The 22,096-nt window shown below is 38.7% G+C and overlaps 1 protein-coding gene across 3 annotated transcripts in view; it reads left to right on the plus strand.

Moving 5' to 3' along the window:
* The first annotated feature begins 214 nt into the window (after positions 1 to 214).
* The window catches only part of LOC132400926 (cAMP-specific 3',5'-cyclic phosphodiesterase 7B-like), a 131,170-nt gene continuing 109,288 nt past the window's right edge, over positions 215 to 22,096 (plus strand). Inside the window, exons 1-2 of one of the 3 annotated variants that reach the window (XM_059982490.1) lie at positions 216 to 594; positions 17,103 to 17,189. Coding sequence is in view for 2 of the 3 variants with exons in the window: in XM_059982488.1 (XP_059838471.1) it covers positions 574 to 594 (21 nt within the window). In the remaining variant the exon portion in view is untranslated. Of the gene's footprint in view, positions 595 to 17,102; positions 17,190 to 22,096 lie in introns of all 3 variants that reach the window. The other 2 variants (XM_059982488.1, XM_059982487.1) reach the window with 2 other exon arrangements.

The following is a 22,096-nucleotide window of genomic DNA, read 5'->3' on the forward strand; positions in this document are numbered from 1 at the left end:
CCAGCCAACCAGCCAGCCAGCCAGCCAACGTGCTCGAGGGCAACACCGCGACCCCGCCTGGCGCGCGCGCGCCTGCCCGCCCAACGTGCTCGAGGGCAACACCGCAACCCCGCCTGGCGCGCGCGCGCCTGCCCGCCCAACGTGCTCGAGGGCAACACCGCGACCCCGCCTGGCGCGCGCTTCCTGGTCTGAGCGACAGGGAGGGAGGGAGGGAGGGAGCCGGGGCTTGCAGTCGGTCCGCCCTCCTCTCGCTTCATCCACACCTACCTCACATGGTTTGTGTGTGTGTGAGTCCTGTCCGCCTCGACAGGGCTTCGTTATTTCAGCGCCGCGCTTGCTTTCCCCCCCTCCCCGGCTGGTAGAAAAGGAAGCTTCAACGAAGCATTGCGTTGGGTCTCTTTGAACAATTTGGCGTGTTTTTGTTTTGTATTTTGCGCGTGTTCAGCGTGTCTTGCGTCTTTTTGCCAACCTGGATGCAGCTGCTGGATTCTGCAGCACGAGTCTTCATGAGCAACCCGCACCAATTAGAGGTTTCAAGGCATACGAGGGTCACCAGCCTGTCACTATGGTTAAATGTCTTGTTTAATGGTTGAGGTACGTATGATGGACGCCTCAAGGTGAGGAGGAGGCAATAAATATACTTGTATTTTTTTTCGGGGGTGTTTGCTAGATGTTGCTGCTGGTGCTTTTAAAGTGATGTGTGAATAGGTTTCTATTGAAAATTGTGCATTTGCCAGGTTTCTAAAGGAATGCATTTCCCCGTTAATAAACTGAACAGATGACTGTAAATGCATGAATAGTGTATGTGAGTGACCTGACCCAGTGGTGACGAGCATGCCTTGGCACTGAGACTTTTAAAGTCATTTAATTTGCTGGCAGTCGCCCGGCTTCCCAAGCTTCTGAATTTGGTGTCGCTGAGCACGACAATGCCAAAGAAGTTTGAGTGCATTCTTTAAAACTGCATTTTCCTATAATTTCTTTTAGCATTTATGGGGAAATTTTCGGGTGTTTAGTTGAGTCTCTTGGCGTGGTAGCTACCGAAGTAAAGGCGTACCCAGGGCGTTTGGTTTATGTCGGCCAACTAACTCTTCTGCAGAAGATACTCAGATATTTCCAGCACGAAGTATACAGAATTCTGATTCTTGCTAATAACAATGTTTTATATAGAAGGTTGTGAGATGTTTTGTGAACGTGATACAACGACACGATTTTATTCTGTGAAAGTGAATGTCACGAGAGCCTCTTCGCTAATGCCATAAATAGAACGGAATCGCTATGGCATGATAACTTGATGAATTATTTCTATGCTGTCAACGTTTTCGATATTTATTTAAATATCGGTTCAACATTTTTTTTCGCTGTGAATGTTGTCATTTTGTGTCATCGATGAAGCAGTAACTAGGGTGTGCTTCTACTACTGTGCAGGTTCCCTCTGGGCAGTATTTTATTTGTACTACCTGACGCCAAGTTCGAATCATCTAACGTGACGAACTCTGCTCAAGCGGGCTTTGGTAACACATGTAGTGTGCCTGCGCTCTAAACATTTAATAAGTTATAGATACATTTCGAATATGCAGGGTACTAAAGGGATCATTTGTGCACTTTTTTAAATCCTGCAATTATGGAATCTCATACTCGTGGTGCTCTAAGGATAGTTCTTTAGACGCTCTCCGCAGTTGGGTTTGGACTTTAACCCATAGATCATGTTATTTTTGAATTGCCACGATAGTCCAAACATCTAAGCTGCTGGGTGCAATATTATTTTGTGTGCATATTATTGCTGTTATTTGGTCATTCCTTTTTAGTGTTATAGTATCTGTGTCAGCGCTGGGTTTGAGGTCTTATAAAGTGGATGAAAGGGGAACTCTAATGATTAAAGCTTTTGTTGTTTTACTTTGGTAAATGTGATCTGGTGTGGTAGAACAAAATGATGCAGATTTGTTGTGGTCTTGTCATTGCTAATGTCAACCACATTGCTCTGGGAATGTGCCAAGAAGCGTCGTGCATAGTTTCAAGGAGGGCAGGAACATTGAATGGGACAGGCATCTGTGAGCTGGTGCTTTGACTTCTAGAGCTGGATGAAAAACCTAACTGACAGAGACTGCCTGGTCACTTGTGGCCAAGTAGATAGCTGGGGAGAATAGGGAATAATAAACCTGCAGTGATTGAGTTCGGCGTCATTAATTTAAAAACAGAATATTTTGCACTATATTTTTAAATCTTGTAACCCTTTGCATTCTGAACATGAATGGGACTTATTTAGAGGAGAAGAAATTAAATTTTCTTTCTATAGTTGCTCCAAGCCTACTAGTAGGCAAAAGAAAATGCTAGAATGTTTTGAGTTTCATATTCATTTAATTAAGATGATTGATCACTTGATTAATTGGATATTTAATTGCTGGTTAAGTTGAATTGGAAATGCTGGTAGCAAACTCATAAGATTACTACAATGATGATATAAGAGTTATTACAGTATTACATCACTTGACAATTCATTGAGCTACTGGCAATTAAAAAATTCTAAGCTCTGCAGAAACTAGGCGTTAAAAAAATTACAAAGTGTTAGTTTTTGGTTAAGGAACTGATATGATCATGCAATGTTTATTTTGCATAATTATCGAAAAGAACCTGGGATTAATACTGAAATTATAAATCTTATTGGTCTCCCTGTCCGTTTGAAAATTTGTATTCATTACTTTTTTTGGGAAATGCATTAGGGAAAGATAGTGAAATATTAATAAGTATGAGAATACCATTTGGTTCATGAGTTTTTTTTGGGAAGGGGATGGCATTTTTTTCAGCCCAATTATAATTCAAGTCGCTGGTTTACTCTTAACTGGTACCTTAAACAATCTGCAAGCCTGTTATTTAAGGATGGGCAATAAATTTAATATCTCAGGAAAGAAATGGAAAAATGAATACACTATTATGTATCTGAGTCAGTTATAGTATAATTAGATGCAGAAAAGGAATTCATAAACCATGCTTCAGCAACGTTTAATTTCAAATTTAGACCACCTATTACATTAGGATGATTTACTTCATAATTTCTTATACAGCCGATCCCTGTGACCTCTGAGTAAAGATTCCACTTTGTATTCTGTTGCATGCATTTCTTTTTTACACCTGACTTCATTGCGATTTGGAATGAGTCTGACAAAACTCATTTCACATTAGTTTCTTAAGAGTCAGAAAGCTGTTTTTGTTAACTAATGTGTGAGATTTGAATCTTGAGTTCTAACCAGCAAGGATTTATTCTGACATCAGTTTCTTCAGGGCATTCACATACTTTTTTTAATCTGCAAAGACCTAACAGAGTTACTGAAAAGTTCATGCCTATCATTAGGTTCTGCTTTTATACTCAATCTAACAATTAGCAATGGTTAAATGTTACACATTTTGCTTGCAAATTTGAGTCTAATAACTTTACCATGAAGTAGCATAAATAATTTGCCACAACCTCTAAGTTCTTGTGACATTTTGATTTGAAAAATCCAGTGCTTTATATCACAAAAGTAATTATTGTTTGGTGCTTAAATATTTTTAATAGATTACAGGTTGAAAACACTAGAAATCTTGTTTATGCAAAAAAGGAAGCTACAGCTAGTTCCTTTCCCTCCCCCTTTACATGCGTACTTCCTGACATCATGACGCACTATTTTGGCAACTGCCTCACTGTCCAAAAATGTACTGTATTGGGACACATGAAAAACAAATCAGTTTAGAATGGCACTTCTCATAATTACCTGTATGAAGTTGAAGATTTTATTCATCAATAATTTATACATCTGTTTAATTTTAAAACTTTTGCATTCTGTATAATACTTGTGTTAAACAGTTAATTGAATACTGAAGTTTGATATGAAAATCCTCAAAACACTACCTTGCTTTCCATGATTAATGGTCATTTTACCACATCAGTGATAATCATGAAAGTCAGTCTTGGCTAAATTTAAACTAAATCTAGGATGGGGGGGGGGGGGTTAAGAGTGGAAAACCTTACTTGAGTTACATGCATGCAAAGGCAACAGCAGGTGGCTTTTGGCATAGTAACAGGAGTTGTGAGTCCACAGGCTTCTTTTTCAAACTGGACTATGTAAAAGCATAGTTGATTTAATGTTGATGTATACAAAATAAACAATGTTAATGTATTTAAAAAGCTGACATAAACCAGAGTGAAATAATGACAGATATATTTAGAATTCAAATGTGTAAACTGAAAAAGAATTACATGTATTATTGAGTTAAAAAGTACATGTAATTGTTTCTGTAGTGGGATGATTGCAATAGTGCTGCCTCCTGTACTTGTGCAGAACTCAATAAGTTCATTGGTTTTGCTCCAAATTTCCACCTTGCTCTCACTTTCATTTGGTTAGTCACTGACTCTTTTCTGTACCTTCCTGTCTCTGTCTTGGGAGATAAGCTCGCCACTAACATTCATAACAAGCCTCCCAACTCCCACGGTTATCTTGATTACCACTTGCCCCACCCTACCTCCTGTAAGGACTCTATTCCATTCTCCCAGTCACTTTGTCTCTGTCATGCTTGCTCCAGTGATGAGACTTTCTGTATAGATGCCTTTTAAGTTTTTCTTCTTTCTGGGTCGTGGCTTCCCTTCAACCATTGTTAACAAAGCCATTGACCACATCTCAATAATTTCCCACACCTCTGATATCACCCACTTTCCTCTGGGTCAGAACAAGAATAGAGCTCCCCTGGTGCTCTATTTCTGTCTTTGCAGTTTCCACCGGGAGGTGGATGTGGTGATGGCATACAGGAGGCTTTCGGGAGGAGGGGGTGTGGGGTATGCAAGTGAATCATTGCTTCACTTGGAAAGCAATGATACACTTGCAATTTTTTTTCCAATCTAATGTACTGAATTTGGTCATTACAACGTGGCCTCCTCTGCACTGGAGAATTCAAATGCAGATTGTGTGGTCGCTTTGCAGTGCATCTTCATTCAGTCTGTGGGGTTACATTGAGCTTTCTGTTGCGTGCTACTTTAATTCTCCATCCCAATTCCCCCACTCTGACCTTTTAATCTGTGGCTTCTTGCATTAAGGCACAGCACAAGTTTGAAGTATGACTGCTCATCTTCTACTTGGGCATTTTCCAGCCTCTGGATTCAATATTTGAACCCCTTTTTACTGGATGTCTCCAGAGATGTGGCTTGTTAGCCCTTCACCAACAGCCACTGAATTCAAAGCACCTTTCACAAACTCCGCATGTCCTGGGTCCCACCAAAACTGGGAAGTTGGGTTGCCTCAACCATCTGAACCCTGATCTGTGGGAATACTGTAGATACTACCCCTGTGCAATTAGCCTTTGGCAAGAAATAACAGATAATTATAATAAAGAAAGTGTATTTACAAATGTCAGCTTTATTGAACAGTTAGTAGGAAAATGAAAAGGAAAAAACATAAAATGAGCCCAATTCCTCAGCCATCTTCTGTCCTGTCTTTTCCCAGCTCCCACTAAACAGACCTCGACCAACACCAATGTACGCCACTAAAACATCTCTGCCCGGCATGCTCCCAATTCCACCATCCTGACTGGCTGACACTACATTCCTAAGTTGAACAACGTAGGCTCTTTTCATTAGCTCAAACCCAAACATACTAAAAGCAGAACAGACTGCACTTACAGAACTGCTAAAAAGAAATGCCTACAGCAAGGCAGTAAAAATCTTAACCAGGGCATTACATATTGAATTCTACAACTTAAGGTAACAATTTGTGTTCAATTGTGTTCAATTCTGGTCACCTCATTATAGGAAGGATGTGGAAGCTATGGAGAGGGTGCAGAGGAGATTTACCAGGATGTTGCCTGGTTTGGAGAACAAGTCACATGAAGTAAGGCTAGCAGAGCTGGGACTTTTTTCTTTGGAGCATAGAAGAATGAGAGGGGACTTGATAGAGGTCTACAAGATTATGAGAGGCATAGATAGGGTGGATAGTCAGTACCTGTTTCCCAGGGCACCAATAGCAAACACCAGATGGCATATGTACAAAATTAAGGGAGGGAAGTTTACGGGAGACACCAGGGGTAAGTTTTTTTTACACTGAGGGTTGCAAATGCCTAGAATGACTTGCCAGGGATGGTGGTGGAGGCTAAAACATTAGGGGTATTTAACAGCCTCTTGGACAGGCACATGGATGAAAGAAAAATGGAGGGTTGTAGGGTAGTGTGGTTTTAGTACTTTTTTTAAAGAATTATATGGGTCGGCACAACATGAAGGGCTGTACTGTGCTGTAGTGTTCTATGGTTCTAATTTCTTTGTCTGCATTTGAGTTCCATCTGATACTGGCGGAGTTTTTGCTCTTTTCTCTTTGCTCTGGGAGTGGTGGATATGACCTGCTGGGCATGGCTTTGTATTCTTCATTTCATAGTTCCTGTGATCTTTTGTCTGTATTCTCACTCTAGCTTCCATTCAGTCTTTGGTCAAATAACCTTGGTTACATCTTATCCACGTGGTCACTACTGTTTTTCTATAGCTAAGACCTCCCCTCCCCACCCTTCCTGCTGCTTAATGAGCTTTCTTTTGTCTCTTTTTCAGTTCTGATGAAGCATCTCTGATCTAAAACTTTGACTCTGTTTCTCCTCCCACAGATGTAACCTGACCCACTGTACGTTTCCAGTATTTTCTACTTATTTCCTTTATTTCCTACCCCTGCTTCCCCCACAAACCTCAGGTAATCTAAATCTCCAAGTTATTGATCTCACTGTACCGCTTTTTCCATTTTCCAATAAAGTTTACATAATGGAGTGGAAGTGAGTCACCAGTAATTCCAAGCTATTCACTAAATGAGAATCCTCAAGCTCTGTCTTTTGAGAAATAGGCACTTGCATGAAAAGGTAGCAAAGTTGGATACTCTTTTTTTAAAAAAACATCTGAATGTGCACATGAAAATGTATCATTGGCCACAGACCAAGTGTTGGTAAATGGGATTGTTACAGGTAAGTACTTGATGGCTGTTATAAACATGGAAGGTCTGTTTCTGTGCTGTCTGATGTGCTGCAAAATGACTTGGAGTAAAACATCAAAGAGTGACCTATTCAGTGAAACAATGAAAAGTACAATGCATGTTTAAAGGCCAAGTAGTGGAAAGTGTAGCAAAGCAAGATGCAGCATACCTCAGTGGTAGACCATGAAGAACGTCTCAAAAAAACATAAATTGCATCATGAGGTAAATGACTCTTGAAATTTGACCTTTGAACTTTTTAAAGTAATTGTTCAAAAACTTGTTGTTGCAAGTTATTCTGCGTGTATGCAACTTCATATGGAGTCTTGCTTGCTCTCTGATCTTGGCAATATATTTGCAAATATTTCGTCAGCATACATGGAGACATAATCAATACACTGATGTTGATGTCTCCTTGTATGGTGATGAAATGTTTACAAGTAACTTGCCAAGGTCGAGAGCAACTCAACCCAACCATCAACCACCTAAGCTATACATTTTCTGAAGTTTTGCTTGCATTTTGTGAGTTGTTTTCTTCATGCAGCAGGCAAGCCCAGGGTCTCATAACCATTTTTGCTTATCTTTTAGTGAAGCTTTTGTTAGCAAACCTATTGAACAAGTAGTTTCCCAACACTGTTATACTGGGATTTTCATCAGTTGACAATGAAAGGATGGTAATTTATTTCCATGTTTCACTTCTGTTAGAGCTTGAAGGTGATTTCTGATGGCTCAAAGCAGTTTTTGGGAAGAACCCTGTGTGGTTTGGGGGCATGGGGGCAATGCAGTTTGGAAAGGAGGAAAAGCCCGTTGTTACACTCTTGCTGATGTCATTGGGATGAATTTCATACACAGAACTATTTCTACAACTAATGAAAATCCCACTGCACCATCAGAAGTAAAATTTCAACACAGGTGCTTAAAGCCCAGATTTAACTGTAGTCTAAGTTAACTATAGTATTGTATTTTTAGTTAAATAACACTTTCTTTTCCCCCTCCCCATATCCCAGGTGTTCTGACAGCAGATTTCTAGGTTTAATGGGCAAGGTGTTAGAAGAACTATTGAGATTAAAAACAGAAAAATTGACACCCGGGAATCTCTGAGATAGTAGAGCCATTAGCCGAGTGTTTTCCAAAACTCATTGGATTCCAGGAAGGTACTAGTGGATAATTAGACTGGAAATGTGATTCCGTTATTCAAGAAAGGTGGAAAAGAAGCAAAATTGGCTTGTTAACCTTAAAGCCAGTTGTTAACAATGCTAGAGTCTATAATCATCAAAATATCTAGTCATGTAAGACATTTAATATAATCAACATAGTTTTATGCAGAGTAAATCCTGTTCTGCTTGATTTACTTAAGTAATTTTGAGGATGTTTCAAGCAAAGTTGATACAGGGCAGCTTGTACTGGTTGTGTATATGGATTTTTACAAGGCATTTGACAAGGTGTGATATTAAAGGCTGGTGCTCTAGTGCATGTGTACTGATGTGGATTGCAGACTGGTCTATGTATAAAAGACAGAATTAAAATAAATGGGTCATTTTCAGGGTACAAAGATGTAAGTAGTGAAGAGCCCTAAGAACTGGTGTATGGCCCTTAATAACTTGTATTAATGACCTAGTGATAAGGGCAGGTATGATATGAAAATGGATGGTAGGGTGTGTGTGATGAGCATATTTAAACAATGCAACTATTTTAGATGGTTTGAATAGGTGAAAACTCGGAAAGAGGTTTTTAATGTGAGAAAGTGTGACGTTATACATTTTGGTAAGAAGAATCTAGGGAACATTATCCAAATGAAGGAAGATTACAGGTGATGTAGATATTCTTGTACATGAATTGCAAGAAGTTAGCAGGTGCAGAAAATTGCTTCTTGACTATGTCAGTTCAGCTGAATAAGAGCTAATCTTATAGCAACATCTAAGATTTTTAAGGGCAAGGTAATTCAATATTGATGTTTCCACAAGTGGAGAGGTTGTAGTTACAAGTTAGGGGATAGTCATTTAAATCTAAGCTACATAGGAACAACTTGCAGAGTGTGGCGAATCTCTGTAATTTTTAAAAATACTGATTCAATAATTTTCACGTAGAGGATCTAGCAGTGCACTGGAGGAAGGTGCAGAGGTGGTGATGTATTGGGGTTTGAAATTGTGGATGAAACCAGTGACAATGTTACTGGATTGAGGAGCTATTATAAGTCAACCTACATGGAGAGAAAATGGAAAGAGGATGAGGAGTGAATTAGGATATGGGAAAACAAGTTTTAAAAATACTTGCAATATACATGCTGCCCACCAGTACGTTAAATTGTGATACCTGCCATGACTATCAATGTAGATGCCATCTGTTTCACCCCATATCTTACTCCCAGTAGCACTTGCAGTTGATTGAGTCAATCTTGCTAGAAAATGATAATTGTACTAAGGAACACACACAAAATGTTGGAGGAACTCAGCAAGACAGGCAGTATCTATAAGGGGAATAAAGAATCGATGTTTCATACTGAGATCCTTCATCAGGACTGGAAAGTTAAGGTGGCAAAAACCAATTGATAATTGCACTCAAACTGATTTTTAATTGTGCATCTTTGTAGCTGCATTAGACAGATTATTTTCTGTCCTAGTAATATGTCGATTGCTAATCAAAATGCATCTTTTAAAAGTAATTAATGGGGGTTATTGCATTTTCACTTGCATAGAGTGCACATCATTCATCCTTACATTGATTTTGCTTAAATGAAATAAAAGGATTTTTAAATGTTTCTTCAAAAAAGTATGGTCAATAAATTATTCTCTATGCTCAGCTGATTTACAATATTCATTTTATAAGGAAATGTTTGGACTGATACTTGTGTAACATTCACTCGCAGTTCTTTCAGGGTGTTGGGGATTCATGTGGTTGTCTGGATTTCTCATTGTTATGTTTTGTAACTCCAAAGCATAAACCAATCAAAAGGAAAACAAAGGAGCCAGGAGATGAATTATGTATGTTTGTTTTTACTTTGTGATGTGCACATGTGAGGTGGTGGTGTGATGACGTATCCCATTTACGTACTTTTACATATAACCTGTAATGAGTTACTTAAAAAATGCTTAATCAACAACCTGTTTACAATATTACTCAAATAGTACTGAAATATTAAATAATACTTAATCACAGTGGAGGCTTTCTTACTGTAATAAAAAATATTGAAGAAAATGTTAAAAGCTGAGGAAAGATGTTATTTTATGGGGGGGGGGGTCATTCTGCTTGGCAGATGATGCTTGCAGCTGTGAAACAATCTCAGGTTCTGGGGCCTTATCCATAGTGGGTGTAGGAGTTCGCTCTAAGACTCCAGGAAATGGTTCTGACAGCCCTGGCCACCTTTCTTCTGGATGAGTTGGCATTGCGAACAGCATATGGCAAGCTTCACTGGCCAATGTGGATCATAATGTGTGAGTGCAGTATCTGAATTCACCATTTCCATTACCTTGTGGAAAGCCACCTCACACTGCTTTGTCCATTTTCATTCCTTCCCAAACTGTAGGAATAAGTTCAAAGGTGGTAGCACAGAAGCTAGGTTTGGCAGGAGCATATTGTAGTCGTCGACAATTCCTAAAAAGGACTGTAACTCTGACACAGCGTTGGGGCATCTAGGACTGCTTGGATTTTCTTAGCACACTTGTGTAATTGTGTGTCAATGGTCTGACCACAGTATGTGCTGCTTGGTTATAGAATTCATTCTAGTTGCTTTGTGCTCTGAGCAATAATCTTATCTTTTTGACACCGCCCTGAGATTTGAGATGTTCCTTGACGTCCTTACCAGTAGTAATTATGTCATCCTCATTACACTGGGTAGCCTTGCAGCAGCTGATGCATAGTTCTCTGCCAGAATGTGGGTGCTACTTCAAAAATAAGCCTGCTGTAATGATTAAAGCCCTTTGTGAAGGTGATGGTGAGAAACACTTTGGGCTCTTCCATCTTCATCTATAAGTAGGCCTCAGCTAAATCCACTTTGCTGAAGTGTTTTCCTCCAGAAGAAGTTGCAAAGATATCCTCTATCCTGGACAAGATGGTACCAGGTTGATGGTGACCTTAAAAAATCAGCACATATCCTGACAGATCCATTCTTCTTGGCTACTGGGACCACTGTTGTTGCCCATGGGCTCTACAGAACCTTGGAAAGAAATCCTTCAGCCTCTGTGTAGTCTAGCTCACTGGCTATTTTATCATGGATGATATAAGGAACTGGACAAACTTTGTAATTCTTGGGTGGGGGGCATTTTCATTTAACACTCTTTTTACCCCTGATGTGTCTGAGTTTTTTTGGAGCCGTGCTTGAACACTGCTGTGGCATCATCCTCTGTCCATCTTGATTGTCTCTTTCAGTTGACTCTATTGCAAAATTTGTGGCATGCAATTGGTGAATGGAGGTCCAATCAAGTTGTTCTCAGACAATCAAGACCCAGCAATGCTGGCCCTCCTATTTTTAAAACAAATGTGCATAATGGGGCTTGTTAGTTGTTGTATTTCACTGTTATAAATGTCATTCTCACAGGAGTTATCTTTTCTCCAGTACAAGTTCTAAATTGGGTATCTCTAGATTTTAGTTCAGCATCTTTGAAATAGATTTTGTGGAATAACTGAAACAGCTGAGCCAGTGTCCAATTTCAATTTAATTAATTTACTGTCAACTTCTGTCTATTGTCAGTCTTCACATTGTAAATCTTAACTCGGTCTTGTATCACTCATTATTATCAGATTTTTCAACAGCATGCAAATTAGTGCTCTTTTTGAACTTCAACTTGACTTTTTCTTTTCTCTTCCCTGTGCAGTCCATTTATTTTTGTCTGCCAGGCATGCTTTGTATGTTTCCTACTTTGTTGTATTTTCTGCAAGTTTTGCCTTAAAATCTGTATTGGTCTGGTGTACATGAGCTCTTGCCACAACAGTAACACAATTTGTTCAGCCAGGCTGGTTTCTATTTGGACATTACAATTTTCTTCGTACTTTCATGCCTGACTGCAACTCTGCTGATTCCATTCATACAGCTATTTCAACTGCTCTTCTAAATATCAGTTGTGCTTCAGTTAGGAGCTATTTTTATTTGCTTTCTTGTAAGATTCATCAAACTAAATGATCTGTGTCATCAAGCCCATTACTGAACTGACAATGCCTGGGCAATCTCTTCAACTCAGCCATGTAAACTGAAATAGATTACACTTGCTTTTGATTCCGCTGATGAAACCTAAAGCATTCTGCAGTCAACAATGGTTTCAGTTCTAAGTGCTCCTGCATTACTTTCATGATAGCACAAAGCTAATTTCTGTTTGTTGGTTAGAGCAGTTAAGCTTCTGAGCAAACTGTATACCTTTTAAACCCAATGCACTCAGCAAAACTGGTATTCGCTTCTCATTACTTTAAAATAGAGCTCAATTTGCTCATTATACAAAATCCAGTTGTCTGTTATGCAATCAGGCATGTCAGTCTTTCTGATGTAGCCAGACATTTCTGCTTTTATTTTTAATTTTGATTATTATCACCTAGTACTAATTTTTTTTTGAGCTTGTGAATTTGTCTGTTTTCTGCCTTTTTTAACTTGAACGTCTTCTCTGTGAAGAAAGCATGCTTCAAAGCAAAAAAATTGCACTGTTTTTAAAAATTCTGGACATTACACTGTACTACTTTTTTAAAAAAAACTCCGACAAGTTTTGTAACTCCAAAACATAAACTAATCGAAAGAAAAACAAGGGAGCCATTTTATGTACTTTTACATATAACCTGTAATGAATCATTTAAATAAAGAATGCTTAATCAATATATTTACAATACTACTCATATCACTGATGTATTAAATACACAACAGTTTTGAGAATTTCTACCTCCCCCATCTCAGACAACATGTTCCAAATTCCAACCAGCTTCTCGATGAAAAGAAAATATTCCTAATCTCCTACACCTTTCATTATACTGGTGTCCCCTGCTTCAGAAAAAAACACCTATGGGAAAACATTTCCAGTTAGCAACCCAGTCTCTGCCTCTCGTATTCAGATGAGGTGCCTTCCGTGGTATCCTCTGTTCCAAGGAAAACAAACCCAGCTATTGACTCTCCAGATGACTGAAACCCTACTTTCCAGGTAACACCACCGTGAATCTTCTCTGCACCCATTCCAGTGCTATCGTGCCCATATATCTGGGCTCAACAATGTTTTGTATGGTTACACCATGACCTTCTGAATTTTACACTCTATGCTGTAGCTAATGAAGACCAGTATCCCGTGTAATTATTTACCCAACTTATCTATCTGTGCTGTCTCCTTCATGGATCCTAAAACTGGACATGACCCTGTTCCTTGATGTTCCTTTGAGACCTCCTTTATTTGTACTAGTCTTGTTAGCCCTCCCAAAGTGCTTCACCTCAAAACTGCCCTCCTTGCCATTATTAATTGTACTTGGCTTGACCTATGCCTGACTTTAGTTAATATAGTATAGTTGATTATGAATGTAGTAAACAAGCTACTCAGTTCTACAAATAACCATAAATTTCTTGATGCTATTTAGTATGGGCAGTAAATGTAGTTTTGTCAACATGTATCAGAGCTTCAGATCAAAAAGAGTGATAGAATTGCACAGATATGAATTTGTGAATGAGCAAAGCCACCTGGGTACTTTTCCATGAAACTGGACAAATATAAGAAAGCATTTGTTTTCTGCCATTAACTGTGGTCTTCCTTTGTTTCATTCCAATACGCGTGTTTGTTTGCCTAATTCAATTCTAATGGAATGAATGTTGTTCTTTGATTAGTCTTGTGTTTGCTGCAAGGCTATAAGTGTAACTAGGAATTTGATTCTGACTATAACATGATGCCTTATAGGTCAGAACAAGAAATGATAATGCTGCCTGTCATTTTATTTAGCCCTTCATTGATGGCTTGAGTGGTGTATTCTCAGGGATGTGCAAGTACTTAAATTTGGAATCTTTGTAAATACTTGGAGTGAGTATGCTGCAAGTTCCATTAAGCAAGTACTGTTGCTACTTTGGTATTGTCAAAACAGCTTAGTTAAGTTGAATTTCTGTCTTCCAGCGCAGAATTTCAGAGATTTTGGAGCCATTGTATTATAAAGTATTGTATTGGTAAAATACACCTTGTAGGTAGTGGTTTCACAATTTCAGTTGTGGAACTCGTGTAACTAAATGCTCCATTCAACAGTCCATACCATAATCCAGAAAGTAGGTCTCAACTTTTAGCTGTAGTTTCCATACTTGCAAGTGCCTTCAAAGTGATATGTTACAGGTATCCAGTTTCTAATAGCAGTGGAGTTATTTTCATATGATTGAATATTTGTTATTTTAATCAGTTTTCATTAAAATCTTAAGCCTAAAAACTGTAATACAAACTGGTAAATAGCTTGCCTTGTCTGTAGACAAAAAATTAAATGGTATTTACAAAACCTCTGCAACCATTTTAAAGTTTTGATAATTGTTTTGATAAATATTTTTACGCTTTGTTTTATTATGTGTTAAATTTTGTGAAAATCAGTAATTCTTCTGAAGACTAACTCCACAATGTAGCTGACATGTGGCTGCTTTAATGACCTAGTCTCTGAAATGGCTGCATAAATTCTTGTTTGAACTCTTTGCATCATTTAGGTGATCTCATTTTGTTTCTTCCTTGCTTCATAGACTATGTATATATTTCTTGTTTGGAATTGTCTGATATTTAGTTGTAGGAAGGCAGTCCTTTGCTCATTGTGACAATGCATTTGAATTCCAGTGTATCGGATTTGGGGGTGGCGGGGGGGGGGGGGGGGGGAAGAAGAGGAGCTTGCAGTCAGGCTGTGTTTGGAACAGGCAACCTTGCTATGGGTTATGTCTGTAAATTTAGGTGTACCTACCAAATCAGACTTGGAAAATATTGGGAAAATAATTAGCTTTGTACCAATGCATCCAACAAATTGAAGCAGTGTTCCTTATTCCCTTTTCCCATATGGAGAAGCCATAGTATTGGACAGCATAACATTTTAACCTTGTTCTATATTTTTTTAATTACAGGACTTAATAATTACTGTATATATTCATCAGTCCCTTATTGTGAAACATAGTGGCACCCAAGCCTAAGATGTTCCATTTCTTCACTGGTCACTGACTGCAGGAAATAGATTAATCATTCAGTTATTTGCTATAACCATAGTGAAACAGAAAACAATATGAAGATCAAAGACAGCCAAAAGAACTTTGAAGCTCTGTGTCCGTTAGTGCTCTGTAGAATACATAACTAAAATCTTAAAATTAAGTGTGGGTTAAGTGCATTAGTCCCATATTATCAACCAAGCTGGGATCTGTAGAGTGATTTGAGCAGATGTTATGTGGCTGGTCATCCAGGCATAATCTTTGCAGCAGGAAAATTGGAGTTTGAAGATGTGCATTTGCTGACTAGATTACCTTTCGTGTTAATAAGTCTGTTCAAAATTCAATGGATTAATGCTTTGATCAACACTAGCCTGTGTCAACAAAGTTGGTTCTCTGCCATTCTCAGTTAAGCTCGATTTTTTTTTAAATTTCCCTGTGAATTGTACAAATAAAAGCTAATGTGTTTATGGTTTTGTATGCTGTCATCCAGGGTGTCTCTTAAATGATGGCCTCTGCTAAGCGTTGGAGGCATACTTCTGATTATCAAGCGGCATGAGATATGTGAGGCTGCATCCCTTCCAGTGCTGGATTGCTAAATAGCTCAGGAACATAGCATGCTGACTGCCCACTTGTGAAGAACTGTCCGCACCGGGCTGATGCTTAAGTCTTTGTCCTGGTCTGCTTGTCAGCACCAGACCCGGTGGGTTACCGAAGTGTGTAAATTCACAGGCCCCAGGAGAACAGACTGGCTTGTTGAGATATGGTATCATCCTGAAGGACATCTGTCTCTGCTGCACTCCACTATGCTCAGGAATAGGTGCCACTATTGAAAAGTACAAGGCCTGCACTCAGTGATATAAAAGGGGGAAATTCCACAGGAAACTGTCTTTTCCTGAGAGAAACCTATGGATTTGAGTCTGCAAACTCGATAGCAACATTCAGGGCACGTAGAGAGTAACTTCAGAGATTTTGAAGACAAGTGGTGTATTACTGTGGTGGAGGTATAAATATATATGTACACTTATAAATTACCATGCTGAAATTTTACACACAAACTGACACATTGGAGTGGAGCACTTTTTAAAGTGCTTGATTTTTGTTTTCTGACACAGTCAATTTAATTATTTGGGAGCATAAAACTAGTTTCCCCTATGATTTCATAAGGGGTAGGGAAACACTGTAGGCCTGATCAGTGGGTTAGATTGAAATGATTGTGATGATGTGCATAAAATTGAGTATGTGAATAAATGAAAAATACTGCACTGTTAAATTCTTGTAACCTGCTTAACTTTAATACAGTAGTAGTCTTCCTTTTCCCGCGATGGAAATTAATACCATAATTTGAGGGCAAAATCTTCCTATTTCTTTGAATGTGCGAAGGTTGCTAAATGTGGTAGAATTGTATGGATGCAGTTGCTCTGCCCGAGTGCTTTTATAAATTGTGTAGCAGAGACCACTTTACTATCCAATTATTAGGAAATCCCAAAGGTTTGGCATCTGGCTCATATGATGAGTCCCACACTTTCCTCAAAATCATTGGCTTCACTGGAAAATTAATCTTGTGTAAAGTCTTAAAGTGAATTTAAAGGGCACTGAGGAATTGGGGAGAGGAGGGAATAATCCTGGGACAGAAATGTCACTAAAGTGCAGTACATATCAGAATGTCAAAGGTTAACTCCAGAGCTTATTCCAAGTGTACTCTCTATCCAGTCTTCAATTCACTTTGTTCTCCGAAGGAATTGTTTCACGTTTTGTATATTTGTTCAGTGTGTTGAACCATTATAATGTTCATACTGTATTTGAGGCTAATTTTGGTAGCAGTCATAGACCATACCTATAAAAATGTTTTGGAGCTCATTTATCTATATCTTCCTTGTAGCTCTGATATAAGGAAAAGTTAGGGTTCAATTAATTATAAAATAAATGCCAGGGTGTGTATTTTCAGATGGAATGGCCTGGGCACTGTTCCTTGCTGTCTTTGACGTTTAATTTGATATATGAGAGCAAACTGTTGAATTGTTTTTAAATTTCAGCTTCAACCAACTGTCTGTAGCTGCATCATGAGGTCCGTCCAGTTTCACAACCAAGCCTAAGTTTCATAACGTCAGCAAGCTACTCAAGTGAGTGTTGCAAATTTAAAAACCTAGAACAGCACGGTACTGTACAGGCCTATCTGCTCGTATTAAAGTGAGTGAAAGATTTAGTGACTGCACCAAGCTGACTAGCAAGAACAATGAAAATAATTTTGAAGTTGTTTTGAGGAGTGATGGGTAGGTATTGCAGAGAATCGAGCAGTGGGGAACAGTGGACACATACGTGTAACTTTATGCTGAAAACGTGCCTGCCTTTTTAATGGCCATGAACGGCCTTTTAAGAACAACTGCTCAGATCCTTCAAGCTGTAGCATTAGATTAAGCCTGCATGTTCTATTAGTTTTGAAAATTGCCAAAAGAATCCTAAACTGGTATCAGAGAACTGATTTCTATAGATAATTAAATATGTACCTGTTTAGAGAAGGAAGGTTTTTCCTCTGGCTCTTCTGGCATTGTTGACACTTGATTGTGTCTAATTAATTTTAAAAGAGGCACTGGAAAGCATGACGGCAAGAGAGCAAGCCATTTATGGAAATTTAATAAATTAGAACATTAGTGAAGAGCATGAATTATTAATGCTTATTTTCAAATAATGCATGCAAACCTCCATTGTTTATTACAGCGTTGTTGCGTTGTTGAATAATTTCAACAAACACCAGTGCAAAAACTTGCTATGTTACTTCTGTTTAAATGTACCGTGGGTTAACAGTGAAGAATCATATTCTGGAGGAATTAGAGAAATTTTATTTACAGTAATAAACACATCTTAACTCAGCCATGTGCTGAAACATTCTAGCAATCCTGCGCATGCTCAGTGCTGTGTCCAATCATGTACTGGCACATCATTTCACATGATATCACCATATTGTGGCGACCCATTTCCTGGCACATCCGAATCGGCTCGCAATTAGATAGCCTACGGGAGTTTGCGAGCACAGGGGCTTTGGAGCCTCTGCGCCACGGGGGGCAGGTTGAGGGAGGCTTAAAAGTGAGGCTGAGGATTTCGAATAAAGTTTTTTTTTTCTTCGACTGCAGTTACCGACTCCATGTCGTAATTTTAGCACTGCATGTAGCACACCGCTACAATATCTTCTTTTCCTTAAAAAGAAAAACAATTAACGTTAATCTAGTCAAATACATAATTCAACCAGTCTCTATTAGTCTCTGTGGGTTTATGAACACGAGTAGACCGCCTATGTGGTACACATAGATCTTGTGCTTCCTTGTTATTATTTACATGTTTTGTCTCGTCTGCATCCATTAACTGAATCTCTGAAGTAGGCTCTTTCTTGAGGTCTTGGTGATTTCTTCTTACCACTGCTCCCTCCTCTGTTTGGACCACGTATGATCTGGGTTGTACTTCAAGTACTGTAGCTTTCTGTGTCCATGTGTTCACTTTGTCTTGTATTCTTACTTCATCTCCCTGATGCAGTTCAGGTAGTGGACGAGAACGTCTATCAGAGTATATTTTCTACTTTGCTTTGAGTTCATCTTTCCATCTTTTCACTTGTTCACCTTCCTCTGTTCTCACAAGACTCATCCATTGGCAGATCAGATCTCAAACGTCATCACATCAAGAGCTGAGCAGGTGAAAATCCACCCTCAAGTGGAGTACTTCAGTAAGCTAACAAGGCTTTATAAAAATCACTTCCACTATCTTTTGCTTTGTGCATCAGTTTCTTCACAATTCCTACCGATTTTTCAACTAATCCATTAGACTGAGGGAAAAATGGACAAGATGTTGTATGAACGATGCCCCATTCACGAGCAAAGTGTTTCTTGCATTCACTACTGAATTGTGGACCATTGTCTGTGAAGATTTCATCAGGTACACTATGTCTTGGGGGGGGGGGGGAAACTCATTTCATGGGTGTAATTACATTTTCTGCAGTCGTTCTGCCCAGGCAACACGCTTCAGGATACAATGAGTAGTAGTCTGTTATTAATACATAGTCCTTGTTGTTAGTTTAAAAAAAGATCAACGTCTACCTTCTAATAAGGTCTGAGGATTCGGATGTGGAGGCAGTGGCCCCTTAGGGTTGCTATGTTGGTATTTAAGGCATATTTGACAAGAAGACATCAATTCTGCATTTTCTTGATTCATCCTGGGCCAAAACATCACTTCCCTTGCCCTTCTCTTACATTTTTCTATGCCTAGGTGGCCTTCATGAATTTTATAAAGCATTTCTTTATGGAGACTTTTAGGTATAACAATTCTACTACCTTTGTACAATAACACATCCACAACAGACAGTTCTGATTTGTGGTTCCACTGATCTTGTACTACTGAAGTACAGTCATTCCTATCATCTGGCCATCTATCCAAAACAACTTGTATTACCTGATTGAGAATTTTGTCCTTCTCTGTCTCAAGACGCAGCAGTTCCTACTTTTTGGGAGCAACAGTTAGTTTCTATAACCATATCAATGAATACTTGAACATAAGTCCTATGACTGTCCTGTGACTGTCTTTTGTGTTGGATCCACAGCTCTGGAAAGTCTGTCAACTGTGTACATGAATTTTTCAGGTGTGTATGACACATTTAACGCATATCTTTGCAATTTGATCATCATTTGCTGAATTCGCAAAGGACAGTCGCTTAAAGGTTTGTTAGACAATGCAATCAACAGCTTATGATCAGTCAACATCAATAGATTGCCCTGACAAACTGTTGAAATCTCTCACATCTCTACTAAAAATCTCTCGCGTGCTGAGCAATTCTTTTTCAATTTAGGCATACCTTGTTTCTGGATCAGATAATGAACGAGATGCATATGCCACTGGTAGCCATTCCTGATCATGTTTTTGGATTAAAACTGCCCCTAAGCCTGCTTGAGATGCATCACATGAGATTTTGATGGGTCTCTCAGCATCATAAAATTTCAACACAGGTTCCTTTGTGAGTTCTTTCTTGAGATTTTGCCATGCCTTCTCATGTTCATGGTTTTAGCTCCATTCATTTCTTTTTTCGGTTAGCTTCCTCAAGCTGTTCTGAGAGATTCGGAATAAATTTTCTCATATAGTTAACCATTCCCATAAACCTCTGAACATCCTTTTTACATTGCGGTCTTGGCATGTTCTCAATAGCAGAAACCAATGCACACCCTCTTTGCTGATGATATCACCCACAAATGTAAGTTCAGTCACTCCCAGCTGACATTTTTCTTTAGTCAATTTCAGGTTAGCCTTGTGTGTTGCCTCAAAGACTTGCCTGGGGTCATGCTCTTGTTTAGTTGATCCCTAACTAATAATATCAGCCATGGATTTATCTACGCCCTCAATGTGCTCATATAACATGTGAATGGTGTTATGGTACACTTCAGGAGCTGATGCAATTCCAAAAGGAAGCCTAAGAAAACAGTATCTGGCAAAAGGAGTGTTAAAGGTACACAATTTTGAACTTGGTTCATCTAATTTGAGTTGCCAGAATCAGGAGGGTGCATCTAATTTACTAAAATACTTTGCATTTCTTCACGAGGTGGCTATTTGAAATGCTCTTTTAATGGCCCAATTCAAGTCTCTTGGATCTAAACAAATCCTCAGTTTTCCATTTTTCTTACCAACCGTGACAAGCAAGTTGACTCATTCAGTTGGTTCATCAATTTTTTTTATGACTCCCAAACTCCCAGCTTTTCCTTTCTATCTAGCTCTGTTTTCAGTTGATGACATAATGCAAAAGGTACTTTTCTGCATGGATGTATTACGGGTTGCACTGTGTGGTCAATTTTAATCGAGTGCTCTCCTAGAAGACAACCAACCCCTTTAAACAAGTCTTCATACTCTTCCATCAACTCACTGTATTCTGACTCTGTGTCGCTATCCAGGACTAAAATTCTTTTCACCAAGTTAAGTCTTTCACAGGCAGATAAACCCAGAATTGACTACATTTTTTGGCACAACCACAAATGAAAGCGTATGCACAATATTTTTGTGTGATACCTTTGCCATATGCACGTTCCTTTAACTGGAATGTCTGCACCTGAATTCCCAGTCACTTTCATATTTGTCTGATATAACTTCGGTCTTGGCTTTAAAGCATTAAACTCAGATTCTGCAAGAACATTTTACTTGTGCTCCAGTATCAAGTTTAAACAGAATATTGTTTTAACTCACTTGCAATGGAATAGTCTAGTCATTCTTACTTTATTTTCACAAAGCACATCTATATAAAATTCCACATGTTCATCTACAAGCACAGCATTTACTTGTTTCATTTTATTTTCCTTCCTTTACAACAGCGTGAAAAATTATTAATCTTACCACAGCCATTGAAAATTCTCTCATATGTGAGACACATTTGGATGATGTTCTGGCGCACAGCGATCACATGACTTTTTCTTTTCCCATGCCATCTTGCTCTCTGTTGGTTTTGTTGATGTATTAATATATTTCTTGATGTATTCGCACTTTTTTTTACAGCATTTACATTGCAGTTTTTGACAAAAAGCTCTTCAGCCTGCAACGTCACAGTCTCAGAAGCTTTGCAAAATGCTAAAGCTTTTTCAAAATTTAAATCTTGCTCTCTCAACAGCCTTTCTCTCAGAGCATTATCTCGAATGCCACAAACAAGTCTGTCTTTAATGAGAGAGTCCGTGAGCAATCCAAACTTACATGTTCGACTATGCCTTCTTAACTCAGTAATATACTGATCAGTTGTTTCAGCAGCTCTACGCACATGTGAAGAATTTATATTGCTCGTATGTTAAATTGCGCTTAGGTACACAAAATACCTCAAATTTGTCCATTATTGACTTTAATTTGAAATTATCTTCATCATCAAAGACAAAATTATTATATGCCTCTACTGCATCATTCCTGATTACATACATGGAGCAGAAACGCAGCTTTGGTTTTCCCGATTTTTCTTCATAATAGATCGCTGATGAGTACAGTTCAAACTGTTGCTTGAATATCCTCCAATTCTCAGCTACAT

The sequence above is a fragment of the Hypanus sabinus genome, chromosome 10 (assembly GCF_030144855.1).
Source record: "Hypanus sabinus isolate sHypSab1 chromosome 10, sHypSab1.hap1, whole genome shotgun sequence".
Taxonomy (NCBI): domain Eukaryota; kingdom Metazoa; phylum Chordata; class Chondrichthyes; order Myliobatiformes; family Dasyatidae; genus Hypanus; species Hypanus sabinus.